Source organism: Geosmithia morbida (assembly GCF_012550715.1).
Source record: "Geosmithia morbida isolate 1262 chromosome Unknown scaffold_13, whole genome shotgun sequence".
Taxonomy (NCBI): Eukaryota; Fungi; Ascomycota; class Sordariomycetes; order Hypocreales; family Bionectriaceae; genus Geosmithia; species Geosmithia morbida.
This window is the reverse complement of record NW_023336200.1, coordinates 15146-32688: the sequence shown is the minus strand read 5'-3', so window position 1 is coordinate 32688 and position 17543 is coordinate 15146. Positions and strand designations below refer to the sequence as shown.

Genomic DNA, 17543 nt, shown 5'->3' with positions numbered 1-17543 from the left:
AGAGATATGCGTACGAGGATCGTGGCACAGCAGCGCTTACGGGGCTCTTCACTGTAGCGGTGCAGTATTGCAGCTTGATAGTACCACTATAAGGTATACATGTAATCTGTATACTGCACGGGTACAGTCCACGCCACCATCAGTATTACTGCAATACTAGCGACGCCCAGCTCTAGCGCTACAGAGTGCACCGTATTACTCCGTGTTAGACGCTGGCTTCGCGTGACGTAGGGCTCCCACAAGCCTCATGGGTTTCCCTGATACGACATCCTTAGCTGCTACATACTGAATGATTGGCCCGTTTAGTTTCCTAAAGGATACCAACTCGCAGTGTCCAGATAGCCTAGCACTGCTAGCTGAGGGCTTAGCTTAGACGTATATAAACTGTATGGTGTGGAGTAACTAATAATAATACATAGGCAGTATTATTACATGCAGTGGGGGCTTTGCACTTCCCCAACTGCCATTCGCACTCGCTGAAGAGCAGGCTTAGATGATTTCGTTGCCATATTTAAGGATTCTCCTACGTAAGAACAAAACCAGAACAGGCCCCGAATCCTTTGATCGACAAAAGACGCCTAGTACTTTGACGTTCTATGCATTGTAATGCTGTTCGCTTACGTTGGCTGATCGTCGTGGCTTAGAAGCACGTTTTTTCCTGTTCTATCAGTACATACATATACGTGGGGCACGACGGCCTGATGCCACATGACCACGTAATAAATCACCATTGAGCCAACATCCTCACCAAACCGCCCCCCCCCCCCGCCTGGCATCGTCACTTTTCGTCCATGTCGTGCATGCCCCTCAAAATCTGCACATGAGGAAACCACTCATGGTAACCTAAAAGGAGGTGGAAACGGTTCGGTGCGACTGATAATATAACGACATTCTCGATACAGACAGACATACGGAGTAGTGCGACCCTCACGCGAAACGAGCGAGTGAGCAATCCTTCCCCCACGACACCCCCACGACACGCGGGCTCGGCCCCAATCAATCAATCTACCGTACGCCCCTTTACTGTTACCGTCCCCTTACTTGCCATCTCTTCATCTCCGACATTAAGCAGGCGATCCATTCGAAGGCTTTCCATTTTCTAAAAAACCCACGCCCGAATCACGCCGCTTCCTCGGTGGCCCATTCTGCCTCTTGATTTTCCGATCTGCCCTACTGGCCTTCTCGCTCTCTTCGCTCTCAGCCTCGGCAGCCCTGCACTGCTTTCGCAAGAGGATGTAGCCATTCTGCAGACGCACCAGGTCGCCACCTTCATCAATGCTGGGGTAGAGAAACACAGGCCACAGAACACAGACAGTGTCGTCCTCGTCGTCTGTTTCCTGGACGGCCCCGGTGTCGCCGTCGACCGGCGTTTCCGATTGCTCTGGAACTGGTTCCGATTGTGCGTTGACGTCCGTTGGCTCTGGGAACGGCTTCCAGTCTTCAGGTACAAAGTCGTCAAAATTGGGCTCCACCATGGTCTCCAACCGCTGAGTCTTCTCCCATGTGTCGCCCATTTTGGTCGTGAGCTTCTGGATATCGGCTTTGAACTCGGCATGCCTATCCTCGGGAATCAGGCCGGCCAAGGACTTGTATACCTGGTGCTTCACTCTGGTGATTCTCTTTTGCTTGGCAGTTTGCTGCTGCTCCGGAAGTACCTGGATGACGCCAAGAATCGTAGCCCGCAAGTGGGACTCGTGCCGAGGATGATTGATGCTTAGCCTGTCGAGCACGTTGTTGATGTCCTCGTCTTCGGTAAGGTATGTTGGCCTCCAAATGCTACGGGCCAGTTCTCTGCCATAGACCAGCAAGCCTAGGGCGACCCTCATCCTCTTGGCATCCTCCGAGTTGGAAGGTGGCAGAGGTAGCTGGGGAGCTTTGATACCTCTGCTTTCCAGATCCTGTTTTACTTGGGCAGCAGTTGACCACGACTGGGCAAGGCATTCGGACGGCAGATCTTGGCCTAGGAAACGATCAATCAACTTATAGCTTGTGGTGAAAAAGTTGCGCAGTATTTTGGCGCTGGGAAATAGTTAGTCTATTGTCGTTCTATGCCCAGCTTTGTCATTGACTCACAGATTATCTTCATTCTCCTCCGTGTCACGGAGCTCGACCATGAGGGAGTTCAGGGCAGCTAGCGATCCTTTTGCCTCTTGCAGGTCTGTCGTCATCGTGGAAATTTCCCCCTGAACCGAGGAGAGTTTGTCGCGAAGCTCGTCCCTCTCAGCTCTGGCTTCTTCGAGAGCCCCGATCTGGCTATCCTTTTGCTTCAACTCGTCCTGCAGACCCTGTATCTCTGTCTGCTTCCTCTCCACCTCTTCGGCAATGGCCGTTGCCTCTTCGCGTTTCTTCTCTAGTTCCTCCTGGGTTTTTTGCAACTGGACCCAGGCCTCTGCCTTGGCTGACGTCTCAGCCTCGAGTTCTTCCTCAAACTTCTTCTTGGAGCTCTCAAACTCTGTCGTTTCGTCGGAAAGAGTTTTGAGGCTCCGGCGATAAGCTATTTGCAGCTCGTTTAACTCGAGATGGAGACTCGAATTGTCGTCAATCATATTCTCGAGCCGCTTGAAGCCTTCGGACGAGCCAAAGCGAACGAAGAATGCGGATGCTCTGTTGAGCGCTTCCATGGCGGGTTCGTTGTCGTGATTCTCGTTTGGCAAATCCCCTGTTTGGTTCTCTTCTGTGGGAGAGGCCATTGTTAGTGTTGCACGTCGACTGATGGTGTCGGGAATTTATTCTTTTCCGACGCCCAGAGATAGATAGAGGGAGAAGAATAGAGAGCGAGAGGAATAGTTGGAGATGTCCACACCATTCACTGCTACGCAGATGAAAAGAAGGTTGGGCATTTATGCTCACGCTATTCCCAATATCAGATAACCCCGATCGATTGGATCATCCACCTTCATCAAACCATACGCGATTGTGCCTTGCTCTGCGCTGTTACTCGGCTTATTGGCTGCAGGTTGGCTGTGGTGCGAGTGGAGATCTCGACGGGTGGAAGCAAAGGCATGATTGGGGATTTCTGAGGTTGCGACTTCTGTACTCGGTGAGTCTGCCCAGTCTCATGGGACGCGGGAGCGGAAATAGGCATATGTATTTGGCTAAGGCGGAAACCGCACGTTGGCTATGCGTTGGCTTGCCGCCGTGTGACTTGATATTGCATATTGCGCCTCCTCATACTGAACCACCACTCCTGGGAGGATGCTAGATGACGAGTCTTAGCGATGGCAACTACTGTAGGAGGCCGACGTGTTTTCGATGCAACCTTATTGGATGTGTAGCTGCATATCAGTTCTGCACGGCCCTCGAGTTGGATTCGTTCATCACTCTTTGTTCTCTTTTCACAACGAATATGGCCCTGGAGAGAACAACATAGTGTTGGGCATCACTGCCACCACAACAATATCTTGAACTGTAAATCGGACTGAAATAAGCAGTGTGATAGAATATGCTGACCATGGAGGTTGCAGCAACTAATTAAAAGCTTACACGGCATTACCATTACTATGCATCCGTGTAGAAAGCGGCCGCCACTCAAGTCTTCACGAATGCACTGTGACCCAGCGATAGGCACCTTTCTCTAATTGAATGGTATGCTATGTACTCTGATCTAGTCCACAACACCTTGGGGAAGAAGAGAGACGTAGTCCAGGGGTGCCTGCTCTCCCTCGTCGGTGACGCCTCTGATTTGAAGCCTATCACCCTTGGAGACTGTGATGTTCTCAAACGTGATGCGGATGGCAGAATCTCCGTCCAGGTACTCACTCCCCACCTTTCCAAGATGATCCTCTGCATCACCCACCCACCTTCCAACGATGTGACCGTTGATACTGACGTCATATGTTGACTTCCCCTTGGGAGTATCAAAATAATTGATGGCCAAGTTATACACTCCGTCTTCAAATGGGATCTCGGCCGTGGCTGTACCGGTCGCGTTTGTCACAATAGCAGTGTATTTCGATGCTGTTTCAAATGGCGTGACACTGACAGGCTGGTAGCCGCTCAACGTCATGTTCTCAGCTTCGATACGCCAGGGGTGATTCCGTACACGGCCGGCTTCGTCGGGGATACCTGACAGGTTGCGGTAGAACTCGTTGATGGCATCACGCCACACGATAGAGTGTCCGGCCTGGTACTTGAGGCGGTACAGCTGCTTTTCATAACGCTCTTCGTCGATGATACCCTTTAAACTTTCCCACGCTTTGTGAAAATGGGACACAGTTTCGGCTCCATCGTAGTGTGAATCGTAGAAATGCTGGATCACAGTCTTGCCTGAGTGAAGCTTGAAGGTATAAGGCACATGATGAAACCACAGAAGCAGGTTATCAGGCGTCGTTTCGATGTTCTCGTACATCTGGGCAACCTCGTCGTGATACTGCCCCGTGTATCCTGTACCGTTCCACATGGTGCGGTCCATACCAATGGTCTTGTGATCTGCTCTTGTCCACTGCCCCCAACCATTGTTATCCTGGGATGCAGGATTCGGGCCGTAATGCAGACCAAGGATATCTGTCAAGGTTTGAATGCCCAGATTTCCGCTGTAATTCTCATATGCCGTCCACGACTTCATAGACATGGTGGTGATGACCTCGCGAATATTGTCGTCCAGACCGAATGTCAGGCGGGTCCAATCCTCCAGAATCTCGGCAGAGTCAAGCTTGGGATCCCAGGCCAGACGGCCAAATGCGTAAAAGTTGGACATGGACAGGTGGCTACCCATCCATGTAGAGTCCATCCCAGCATTGATGACGGCTGTGTATCCAGAGAGCGGGCGTTCAAAGACCTTTCCTGACAAGATGTCCCTTACATATGACTCCTTTCCATCCACTCGCATATCAAAACCAAGCACATCTTGCCAAAGTGGTGCAAGATACACCAGGTGACATTGCTGTCCGAGGTATTCTTGCGTGATTTGGAGTTCGATGGCCTGTCTCAAGCCTGGTTAGCAACTAGGTCGACCCTTGTGAATAGAAGTTCCATACCGTGTTTGTCTGCGTCAAATTCGAAAGCAAGGGCGACACGGCTTCGCGGACCTGAAAGTCGATGGGCCCATATTTGATCTGGATGACAACATTGTCGTCAAATTTCCCGTCAAGGCCTCCAAAGAATTCAACCGCTGCCTTGGCACGATCGGCGTACCAGTCGTTCCAATCAGAATGGTGGTTGTACACAAAGGCGCGGAACAGGACGAGCCCTCCATATGGCTGAACGCTACGCGCAAACATGTTGGCGCCCTCTGCCAAGGTCCGGTTATAGGACAGAGGGCCGGGCTGGTCTTCGGAACTAGCTTTGACAAGATATCCAAGGAAGTCGGGAATACGCTTAAACAGCGAATCCGAGATGTCTTGCCACCAGTTGATGACACCTTTATCGAGGGGATCAAAGGTTTCGAGTCCTCCAAAGTCTTTGGGAGACGCAAAGTTCAAAGAGAGCCCAATTTGTACACCCCACGGCCGGAGGAGGTCAGCGACTCTCTGAACACCCTCCTGGTTCCTGTCACTGAGGATAGTGGCGTCGGCATTGACATTGTTGATGATCAGGCCGTTGATACGGACCGAGGCGAGAAGCCGGCCAAACAGGGGAACGCGGGATAGATCCTCTCTCACGTAGCCAACTCCGTCGAAAAAGATGGAGTCGCCTCCATAGCCACGCTCGATGCTTCCATGCGTTCCATTGTCCCAGAGGTTATCCCATTGGTTGCCCCATCGAATGGGTGCGTCGGGATTCGTGATGTAGTCTACCTTGTTGAAATTTCCCTGCGCCAGCATGGATAGGTATTCGAATGCGCCGTAAAGAGCGCCACGCTCGTTGGACCCAATGATGTAGACATTCTCTCCAATATTGCTCAAGTAAAATCCATCCTTGATAAGCCCATCCAACTTGGTGACTGAGATAGAATTCTCGCTGCGGAGATTGTCGTAGGAATCTGCAGTAGACAGAATAATACTCCTGGAGGCTTCCCATGTGGAAGAGTTTGAATCAGTGCTCAAGTCCAATCCAAGGATCCCTTGTATGCCTGTCTGAAGTTCCTTAGCGGCCGTCTCTAGTGGACCGCCACTTGTCGCGTTCAGGGTGACGATAACTCGAGGGGTCGAATCAAGGTTTTCGTCAGTTAATAGACTGTCGGGCAGTCTAGAATATCGAAGCCAACCATCGAGGCCATCTTCTCCTCTGACTACTGCGAGTAGTCCAACAAATGCATAAAGTGGCTTCATCGTCGAACGGGGATGACTTTAAGAATATATTTGGAGGACCGTTGTCCGCGTGATTCAGTATAGCTATCCTACGAAAAGGGGAAATGTAGCTTATTTATCCAATTTACTCCAATTTACTTCGCAGCCTCGTATCATTGCTCATGGGAGCTTCGCTTGAGCGACCCCAGAATTGAGAAGTTTAAAAGAATTTAGGCTAAAACATCCAATGGTCTGCGGGGACAGAATGCGGGGTGTAAAGGCGACTGTCGTCAAGCTGCAGGGGATGCTTGGCTGTAGAATGATATAAACCAAGGTTCACAATGCGGATAGTTGATTTTAGCTTGTGTGTCCGCTTTTACGAAGGACTCTCATCCCCGATGCTGAATGCGGGGTATGAATTGAAATCGAGTCTTTCCGAAGCCTCGCTGGACCATTTAGTCGGTAGTATCGATGGACGGTTGTATAATCTGTTCAAGGACAGGGACATTATCAATGCCAAAGCTGATGACTCAAGCTTACTATGAATTCCTCGTTGAAGCGTAAGAACTGCAATGCTCCATCCGGCACGAGAGTTAAGCAAGATTACCCGGCTGATGCTTTGGCACCTGGAAGTTGGCATCCCGGTTAATATTAATGATAGTCACACCTCCAAGCCAAGGCTAAAACAACGTCAGGGGGGAGGATGCAGACCGCTCATCAACGGATAACCCCATTCCCCCCTCGGGCTCATCTAACCCGACTTCAACCTGGTCACTTGACACTCGGGTCCGCTTACCCCCTACATAAAATGCTGGGCCGACTATTATGGAATTCGTTCAGCTACGGAGTAGTATTTCGATTTCTGTGTACACTTGATGGGGGGCTTCTGAGGAATACGTGGCTCACCATGAAAAACTCCTTTGATTATTACTGTAGAATATATTCAATATGTATCTGTGTTCGTCGCCATCAAGACGTCAAAACTTCGTTGATCCCTCGGTTCCATCTTGCAGGGGAAATGCTTGGGATGACTTGTCAAACCAGCTGTCAATTCTTCAACCGGAATTATTTCGTTTCCATTACCGTCCACAGCCCTGCCAATTTTGAGAGTGCTGAGAATCTGTGCGATAGCAATCCAGACACTTGCTTCAGCAAGATGTTTACCGACGCAAATGCGCCGTCCGAAGCCGAATTGGCCGTTGGGAAATGGCTCGCCCCTGCCGCCCTCCTCCGCAGACACGTACCTATCCGGGTCAAATGTGTCCGGGTTGCTGTATCTTGATGTATCCCGAGTCATTGCCCGTGCATTGGCGTAGACGAAAGACCCAGCGGGGATGAAGTAACCGTTATAGGTGTCGTCCTTTAACGACCGGTGGGGAACCCCGACAGGTGACACGGGACAAATTCGGAGTGTCTCCTGCACAAGGTAGTCGAGATACCTCAGTTTTGGCCTGTCTTCAAATGTGGGAAGACGGTCTCGACCGACAACTTCATCGACTATTTTCTGTGCTTTTTTGAACACTTCAGGGCACAGGACCATGTTCAGGATAAACACGACCATTGTGCTCCATGTTGTATCTTGCCCCGCCGCATACACGGCACCAGCCGCGCCCTTGATGTCATCTACTGACAGCTCCGCTAGCTGTCCCTTCTCCAGTTGTGCCTCCCTTTGATCGAGCAGGGATTGTATCAAGGAGTTCACCTTCTCATCAGAAGCCACGGCTGCTTCATAGGGCTTGTTGTGGATTGCCTGGATTGCCCACTTCCATTGCCGAGCAAATTCGAGGGACCGGTCATGGAACACCCAGGGCATTGATTTCAGAATGGGGAAGAAGTCAACTGGGGTGCCGGCCGGTGCCCCCCCGTGACCGAGAGCATAGCTAGCATCGGCGGCTAGTTGAATGAAGGGGTCGGCATCGCTGTCGATCTTGATACCGAACCCGATCCGCAGCACAATTGCTGCGGCAAAACGACGCATGATGTTCTCCCAATCATCCGGCTTCTGAACAATTCCCTTCAACATCAAAGTCGACTCTCTTTGCTGCAACGGGCGATACTGAACAATGTTGCTATTTTGGAAACTTTTTTGTAGAATTCTGCGATGCATCCGGAACTCAGGACCCCATCGCAAAAATGTCAACGTCTTTCCCCAGCCCATGACCTCAAACAAAACGAATCTTGGTCGGTCACAATAGTTACCCCCACGTCTGTCGAGAAGGTCCGTCGCAGCCTGAACAGAGTTGAGAACGATCACTGGCTGGCCGAGAATGTTGAATGATAATATGTCGGAGTCGTACTCCTTTCCCCATTGCATGTAGGTATATTCTGGGCTGTAGCTGGGTATAACCCGGAGATGTCCTATAATAGGCTCGCCGGGTGGGCCAGGAGGCAGTGGAAGTGTGGCATCCCGACGCTTCGAGATGCGGTAGTGCGCTGCGAACAGGAACAGCCCAAGTGTAGTGAGTGCCAGACCAGCCGGGCTAGCCAATAATTGGAGGATGGCCATAGAGAGGAGTTTGAAGTTACGACGATTCGTTATCATCCAAACTTGGCCAAGTTACCGGGAATATTGAGTGCGTTTTGAATTGCACAAAGACAGGTTGTCGGGGGTTCTCCATGCCAACGATATATCAGCAGCAGCACGTATTAGAGCTGACTGATGGCGACGCCAGGCTGTCTGTCGTCACATTCGGAGTATACTCACATGCAAAAGCCAATTGTCCGTATCGCGGCCAATAAACCGGCACATATTTACAAAGACAACGACTGCCATCTTGACCAGGTAACAGTTCATTCTGGCCCAGACATTGTACCGTGTTCTCGGAACACGTGGAGTGAATCCACGCGGCTTGTCTTTGTCTTTATCTTGCCGGAGACTAAACGGGCAACGCAGGGTGGATACTGTTTATCAGCAATTCAACGTGCCCGAGAAGAAACTGCAATCAGTGTAGAATATCCTTCTAAAACTTGGTTGATACGGCGATATTGGACCAATGATTTCATTGAACAGCCCGTATTGATCCATGTACAGTACGTCCGCTACAATGAACGTCATAGGCTTGCCGTCTGTCAAATCTCGTCTGATGAATACAGATAGGACCGGAGCCTACTTGTACTCTGCGCTCGGATGAAACTTCCAAGTAAGTGCCAGTCAACACCTTGGCCGGGACCCAAACCAATATCATCCTTCGGCCGCTTCCTCCACACATTCTCTATATTACCAATTGGGCTTTTCTCTTTTCTCGCAATGGTTCATTTTAAAGCCTCGTCAGGCTACACCACTCAACCTACTGTCCATGATCCGTATTCATACCAGACAGGGTTTGGAAACCGATTTGAGTCGGAGGCAGTGCCGAATGTACTCCCTCGGGGCCGAAACGCACCACAGAAGGTCAAATATGACCTTTATTCAGAGCAATTGAACGGTTCTTCGTTTGTTGCAACACGGCAGATGATCCAGAATGTTTGGATGTACCGTATCTTGCCCTCGGTGGCCCATAATGAGATTTCATCAAAGCCTGATATGAATCCAGATGTACGTAAACTCTCTTTTATAAGTTACTCCATTCTGCTTTTAGTATACTGATATATACTCTATCCAGATTGAAAGCTGTTTCTCGTCAGCGAATTCAAAGGTCGAGTTCATTGCCTCGCAGCAAGCCTGGGGCCCATTTCCGCTATCAAAAGGGGAGTCGGGATCGACAGGAACTGATTTCGTCGAGGGCATCAAAACTGTTGGCGGCAATGGAGACCCCACGTTGAGGGAAGGACTCGCGATACATATCTACTCAGCGAACAAGTCTATGGAAAACAGGGCATTCTGTAACAGCGACGGCGACTTTCTCATCCTTCCTCAACATGGCCGTCTCAATATACAGACTGAGCTTGGCTGGATGATGGTGCGGCCTGGTGAGCTGGCTGTCATCCAGGCCGGCCTCAGGTTTCGAGTCCAACTTCCAGATGGAGCCGTACGAGGATACGTCCAGGAGATCTTCGGGGCGCACTATGAGCTCCCCGAACTTGGCCCAGTTGGATCAAATGGCATGGCTCTTCCCCGAGACTTTGAATCTCCCCTGGCGAGCTTTGATGTTGACAACTCGACTTGGGAGATTGTCTACAAGGTCGCTGGTGGCTTGCATTCTTGTAAACAAGACCATACGCCCTTTGATGTTGTGGCCTGGCATGGAAACCTCGTGCCGTACAAGTACGCCATTGAGAAGTTCGTCAACATGGCCAATGTTGAGAAGGATCAGGCAGATCCTACGATTTATTGCGTCTTGACCGCCAGGTCCAAGATCCCTGGCGTCTCGGCTTCTGACTTTCTAGTATTCACACCGAAATGGATCAGCACATCAGATACTTTCAGACCGCCCTACTACCACCGCAACATGAGTACGGAGATGATGGGCCTCATTTATGGACGATATGGTGGTAGTAGCCATGCATTGGAACCTGGAGGTCTTAGCTATGAAGCTTCGTATCTGCCGCATGGCGAAACGCATGAGACATGGCTGGACGCAACAACAAAAGACCTCACCCCAACACGCATATGCGAGGATACTATTGCTTTCATGTTCCATATCAGTGTTCCCATGTTCCTGACAAACTGGGCATTGAAGGGCAAGGGTAGCGAGTCCCTCAACCTTAGCTCTGTTAACCAGTGGGACGGTGTCAAGGCACATTTTATCCAACATCTTGATCATGTAAACTCGGACCTGATAGCAGCTGGGCTTCCAGCTCTTCCAGCTGAACAGAAGCCCAATAAGAACGGTACCGGCCGAGTCAACGGCCATGAAAAGGGTTACAGCCGAACAGAAGAGACCTGAGGCTCTCTGGGCGGTGAGAATAAACTGGCAGAATTGCATAGTTTCTGGAAACATCGAGAAATACTACATGTAACGGCTCAAACCTCCATTCTATGCATGTCACAATATCCCGGGTCTCCTGTGTACTACCGTACGCAGTGGAACTGCAAGCTGTATCCCGTGGGGTCACGATATATACGTTATAGAGCAACCTGTTCAAATGGGCTGTTTTGTAGGTGCAAACAATAGTTTTAGGAGTCGATTCACATTCATCGTGACGAACTGACTCATTAAACACAATATCATTCGACCACACCTGGCCGTTTTCGAATGGTAACTTACTTACACGGAATCCATTCAACACAGAAGCCTCGCTAACCAATAGCTATTATCGCGGGCGCCCGTAGTGGGGAATGTCACCCGCTGCATATATCCGGCGGTCCTCTTATCTCTGGTCATGCATGCCCTTGATCCCTAGTTGCACCAACCATTCAAAATACGGCCATTACCTGCCCAAATTCTATTCACTGATACTGCCGGTCAATATATTCCTCTTGTCTGTGTTGTCTTTCCCCGGCATCCAAAAATGAGTACAGCACCCGAGCCGACACCTACCGGTGAATTTTACCACGACGCAGTGCCACCGAATCTACCAGATCAAACACGTTCGATACGCCGCCGAGGAGCCGTCGCATGTCGCCGATGCCGCCGGTACCGTACCAAGTGTATACACGAGACACCGGCCCCGCCATGTAAAGCCTGCCAGCAAGCTGGACTCCAAGTGGCTTCGGAATGTTATTTTCCCAAACGGGGAGAAAGGGACTTTGATCGACAATATCGGAGGAGACCCGTTGTCGCCAAAGTGTTAGACCCTACAGACTCTCAGGGTACGGCACCAACTTGTGGTGCAAGCGACAGCAGTGTTCTTCACGACCAGTCACCCGTCAAACGGAAGGGCACCATAAATGGAGATGGCAATCCTAATGATACCAGATTGACATTTGGCGTCATTGGGGGAAGGCTAGATAGGGTCCTTGAAAGCCCGAGAGCTAGAGATCTTGGCGACGTCATGCCACCTCATGACGAGATAGTTGAAGGTTGCCGCACATTTGTCACCTCCTACTTCCAACTCGGATTTCTCCCCAAGGCAGTCTTCCTGGAAAGCCTGGTTCAGCATCCCTCGAGGACGAGCAGGTTTCTTCTTACCTGCATCTTGTCAATATCCGCACGGTTCACTCCTAAGCTCATCCGCCGGTATGGAAGTGCGAGGAACGCGACCAACTACTTCTTAGACCTATCCAGATGCATGGTCCCCACAGAGATGTACCATCCTTCACTCGATACAACGCAAGCCTTTTTCCTTCTCGCGATATCGCAGTTGGGGAACGGTGATCGAAATGCGTCTCAAATGGATATGGGGGTAGCTGTAAGGATGGCTGCAATGCTGAAACTGCATCGTGAGGAGACGTACGATCCCGGACCAGACGCGACAGCCGATGAGGTGGTTCGGTCAGAGAGTGCTAGACGGACATTTTGGATGATTCAAAGTCAGGAGAATCTACATTCCGGATATAGATCACCTATTCCTTTTGCCTTGCAAGATATTACGGCACTTCTTCCCTGCAATGAGTCAGATTTTGCCTTTGGTGTCAATCCTCAGGAGCGGGCTGCTCTGGCGGGGACACAGCCAGCTATACACTGCCCCTCTCTAGCCCTGTCTCCTTCCCGATGTCTATTTGCTAGCCTCGTCCAGGCACACACCCTTTGGGGCAGGGTTGCTCGCAGCGCATCTCGTCACATCCAAGGTGTCAACAAAGTTCAACCCTGGGAACCCGAAAGCGAATACCAGGAGACTATTCAAGTCTTGAATGACTTGGAGAGGAGTCTTCCAGAAAAGCATACATTCTCAATATGGAATCTTCGCGGGTGGAAATCAGAATCACTGCACCTTGCCTACCTATCGGTGACGATGGTAATTCGGCTTTCGAACATAGTTACCAGGCGAGTATACATGGATGACATGTTATCAGTGTTGCGTTGCAGCGAAACAGTCTTTGGAGATACACGCTCAAGTGAGGCTAGAGTTCAAACACCACAAACCCCAGCAAGCCCCGTGGCAACTCCTACACAGACTATGCAAGGTCCAAAAGAATTCTGGGAGCGTACGTCAAGCGACCTTTTTGAAAATGTTTGCAGCCTACACGAGCAGATTGAGGCTTTTATCGCTACGAGGGCAGGTGACGAGGGGTTTCCGCAGATTCTCGTATTTTGTGTCTATATGTGCGGATCTTTATCTTCTTACCTCTGGGGGAACCCATCATTGTGTCCTAAGCTGGCACAAAAGGCAGAGCCGATGGCACAGAAATCCCTCCATGTATTGAGTGAACTCCAGGTGGCGTGGCCTACAAGCTCCCAGTGGCAGAAGGGCTTGCAGCAAATCGCAACACCTCTGGCTGGAGCGAACGGGATGGGAGAGAATACTACAGCTACCCTGGAAGAAAGTCTGAAAGGCTCCGATGAGGTTTTGAGATCTGATGCTGTCTCTCCTATTGCTTGTGTCGATACGGCCGAAGGACCGAAAGACCAACCCAATGATCACAGGCAAGGACTTCCCGAAGAAATTCTAGAAGAGCTTTTCCACGCCTTTTCGAACGGGAATAGCACATTGACGAAAGATAGAAATGCACCTCTGAATGTTTCCTTGGATGAGCTTCTCGATGCCGAATTTGCGGCGTTTATGCATGAAGACTTCAATCCTGACAACTTGGATGGATGCGCCAACACTACGTGGTTATGACAACGGGTGAGGAAGATCAGTGTGCAATCCTTTCTAAGGGGGATGTCTAGTTCCAAATCATATATATATGCTAATTTATTTAATAAAAACATGTGTACTTTCACGCATGTGTTGGACATTGAGATGGATGGAACAAGAGTATCCCCCGGACAACAATCGGTCTACTCACATTGATAGCCTGGCGCAAAATTATCATGAGCAGGAACATCGAAAAATTAATATTCAATATAACATAAGGCTTCCGGGTATGTGGTCAACGGCCACCGATCCTCTTCTCCAGCGTTCTGAAAGGCACATAAAGAAGTCCCGCAAGGAGAAAGGCCACTTCAAACCCAAGATCACCAGTGGTCTCAGCAATAGGCCCAACCCACCAAACTTGCTCCATAGTAGGAATAACAAGACCAAAGCAAACTACAGATGCAGCAATTGCGGCGATTCCAGGGGGGAGCATCTCTGAGTTGTCCCAAGCTTCATGGCTGTACGTAGAGCAGTCGGCCTTGCGAAACCAGAAGTGCTCTACAATGAAAACGCCCACAAAGGCCGAGGACCAATAACCAATCAAGGCTATGAAATTCTCCAGGTTTGCAAAGAAGTCACTTGAAGCCTTGATAGAAATAGGCATGACAAGTGCTGTGATGACGATAGAAAAAACGGATCGGGGGATCTTCAGAAGCCAAATCATAGCAAATGAGAGAATTTGTGCTGCCGTCGCAGGATCCGTGGGCACCGATTGTTCGTCGAGATGTTTACCGCCGCACCCACAGGCAATAATCAAGCTGCCCAGGAAATCTTAAATAACGCCCTCGAAGATAACAGCGCAGAAGTAGGATGTAATGACTTACGCAATGACAGATGGAGCTGAAGCCCATTTTTCATACAGATGCAGGACTTTAAACCCACTAAAGGATATCACAAGACTGAGAATCGTAACAATCACAATGCCCACAGCAGATGACAATGTTCCTCCCGAGACGGCAGAAAGGCATTGTCCACCGATAACAGCCATGATGATGCAGAAGCCAGTAAGAGTGGCCATATTCAGCAGAATTGGGATAGAGACAGCCCATTTCCCGTAACTGAAGCGTGCCTGAATCATCTGGCGCATACCAATTTTGGGGCCCAGAGTGCTCATGTATGCCGGGAGAAGTGCTGTGAGGAGCGTGAAGAAGATGATGACCAGAGAGCTATCTCTAAGACCCAGCCCGTAAGAAGGACCTAGGATTCCGAAAGTAATCGGCTGTGGAAAGTAAACATGCTAAACCATTTCTTTCATTGCGAAAGTAGCGAGGCCTCCCGGTCTGGAGCGATGAAATTCGCAGTTATTCACTTACTAGCATGTTTGCATTCATACAAAACCACAATGTTCCAATATTCAGGAAGCTAGTGCATGTGCGTTCTTCGACGGGAATAGGTACTGCGCCTCGGAGTTCAACTGCTCCTATGCCCAAAACTTTCGTGACTTTCCCCTTCCACCCAGCGGGCAAGTCGACAATATCGACGAGGCCCTCATCTGGAGAGTTGAGACTGCTCCCCCCTTCGGGAATAAATTTTCCCTCAGGACATGCCTTTTCGAGATCCTGCATGACAGAAAGTGTTCTTCAAGATGGGAACTTTCACGGTATCACGTCGATTGCGAAAGTAGTTGATATGGAGAGAATGATGGTATAACCAAGGTAGCACTACAAGCCGTGAACTCCCAGTCTAAATACGTCCATGATAGAGAGCATACGCGTGCTCTATGGCTCTCCATACTTCAGACAACTTGTGTCCCTGTCAATTGAATGCCATTGATAAGGTCCCTGGGTTTTTTGTAAACAAGATAGGCGGTAGATAGGTGGATCTAGATTGTCTGTTGAAAAATGCACCATAGTATATACGACGAGGCCTTGGTCTTGGAATATGACCCCCAAGAACGAACGGATTCAAAAGTGGATAACTATTTTCGGCGAGATAAGACAATCATTTCTTACTCGTCCATATAATATTACTGACGGCTTTCCCCTCTAATCGCCAGAGTGACACTTGCCTGCCCGTTACGAGCTGCCGAGCACGGGCGTTTGTTACTTCCTTAGCTGCATCAGGGTTCCGGGCATATGCCCCATTGACGCGACAGGCAAAACGGGTAGTTTACGCGAGCTTTGATCTGTGTCGGATATTCACCAATCTTGTTACTATTTTCACCGTCCGTCGTCACTCTATCTCTGTACCTTCACTCCCCAGTACAGACAGCCCAAGGGCAGAAGGGAGGGAAAGTTTAGACTGGTTTATTGAGCCCTGGTATTTCCCCGACCTGTCTACTCTACTCATTCCTACCACCTCTCTGCCGATTTCACATAGGCATTGGGAATGAAATTGAAAATCAGGATGCTTCATTTTCACACATGATAACTCTCTTTCTCAGCACCCATTTGTTGGGCCATGCCCTTCGACGAAGCACTCACGCAGAAATAGCTGTTCTCGAAGCATAAGTATGGCCGCATTTTCTGACCCGGAAATCCAGGCTCCTGGCAGAAACGACATAGCTATAGATCCCTAGACGGCTCCCATAAAAAGTGTCAACTCTTTGTATGGAAAATGACAGAAATGGCTTCTAGTTTACATGGTAGCCATTGCCGGGCTCTACGGCCCACTCCCGGCAAACATACATTTTCCTGAAATTCTGGAATTATCAAAAGTCATCCATCACCATAGAGGCACTTGATTAATCAGTAACCATATATCTCTTCTTTCAGGGAGTATGTAAGTATATGCATTTTACTTCCCCTTACTCAGCTTGGTGTTTGTCGTGTATTTTGTCGGTATGATCTGAGCTGACCATTTCCTATGTAAAACTGCAGCGCCAATGTTATGGGGACCTTTGTCGGACTGGTATAGCTGACGACCGATTTTTCTTATCTGCTTGATCATCCTAGTCGGATCATGCATGGGGCTGGCTTTGAGTCTCATCAATGCGTCTCCTTCTTGTTCTTAGGTGCCCTGTCTGAGCATCTGAACTGGAGGTCCATATTCTGTTTTCCGGTGAGGATTACTCAGGTACAGGCTAAATCGGAGCAACCGCCAATGATTTTGAGTACTTGAAAGCATTCCATGAATCCCTTTCTTATATTTACAATGCCGGACATTTTGACCACATTGATATTCACCCGAGTTGTTTATGTGATCATGTACGCGATTACGTTAACCATTTCTTCAGCATTTGCTGGCATCTACCCCGTGACTTTCCGAGACAGTTCTTGGTTTATGCTACCTTCCCATAGATGCCGGCATGATTCTTAGGAGCACAATTGTAGGTCAAGTTCTGGATTCTGATTACAGGAGTCTCAAGACCAGATATGCAACTCAAGAACCCGAAAACTTCCCAAAGAAATATGTAAAGACCCATCCGATGCCAGCTCATCTGGTGGCATTCACAGCAGTATTGGCCGCATGGGGCTGGTGTATTGAAAAGGGGGTGAATATGAGGGCACCTCTTGCCCTTCAAGTTATTCGCAAGACCATTATAATAGTGCGTTGACACATGCGTGGATGTATATTACTGATCCCAGGTACAGTGGGATGGACTTCCATCGCTATACTCATTATTACCATAATACTAAATGTGAATGTGTTGCAAAAGCATAGTTCTGGAGCTACTGCTTGTGTTAGATATCACTATTGCCTTGGGGAAAACGGTTGTATACTTCCACATCGAGTTAGCATATTTCTAGAGACAAACATTGTACACTGTTCATTAGCAACTGTACTTGTTTCTGCGATTAACCAGAGGGTAACGAT

At 49.4% G+C, this 17543-nt stretch overlaps 5 protein-coding genes across 5 annotated transcripts; 1 reads left to right on the top strand and 4 right to left on the bottom strand.

Annotated features, from left to right (window-relative positions):
- Positions 1-1064: 1064 nt before the first annotated feature.
- GMORB2_2360 (uncharacterized protein) lies at positions 1065-2621 on the bottom strand (the record flags this gene model as incomplete). The annotated part of the gene is made up of 2 exons (XM_035464340.1): positions 1065-2019; positions 2074-2621. The coding sequence occupies 2 exons, from the start codon at positions 2619-2621 to the stop codon at positions 1065-1067; spliced, it is 1503 nt and encodes a 500-aa protein (XP_035319526.1).
- A 983-nt stretch (positions 2622-3604) lies between these two features.
- On the bottom strand, positions 3605-6209 carry GMORB2_2359 (alpha-glucuronidase; the record flags this gene model as incomplete). Its single annotated transcript, XM_035464339.1, has 2 exons — positions 3605-4921; positions 4977-6209. 2 exons carry the CDS (start codon positions 6207-6209, stop codon positions 3605-3607), a joined length of 2550 nt encoding a protein of 849 aa, XP_035319525.1.
- Positions 6210-7110: 901 nt separating this feature from the next.
- Positions 7111-8673, bottom strand: GMORB2_2358 (Cytochrome P450; the record flags this gene model as incomplete). Its single annotated transcript, XM_035464338.1, has 1 exon — positions 7111-8673. The coding sequence occupies one exon, from the start codon at positions 8671-8673 to the stop codon at positions 7111-7113; it is 1563 nt and encodes a 520-aa protein (XP_035319524.1).
- Positions 8674-9414: 741 nt separating this feature from the next.
- Positions 9415-10993, top strand: GMORB2_2357 (homogentisate 1,2-dioxygenase; the record flags this gene model as incomplete). The annotated part of the gene is made up of 2 exons (XM_035464337.1): positions 9415-9702; positions 9770-10993. The coding sequence occupies 2 exons, from the start codon at positions 9415-9417 to the stop codon at positions 10991-10993; spliced, it is 1512 nt and encodes a 503-aa protein (XP_035319523.1).
- Positions 10994-14022: 3029 nt separating this feature from the next.
- On the bottom strand, positions 14023-15352 carry GMORB2_2356 (Purine-cytosine permease or related protein; the record flags this gene model as incomplete). The annotated part of the gene is made up of 3 exons (XM_035464336.1): positions 14023-14545; positions 14612-15006; positions 15101-15352. The coding sequence occupies 3 exons, from the start codon at positions 15350-15352 to the stop codon at positions 14023-14025; spliced, it is 1170 nt and encodes a 389-aa protein (XP_035319522.1).
- Between the last annotated feature and the right edge of the window lie 2191 nt (positions 15353-17543).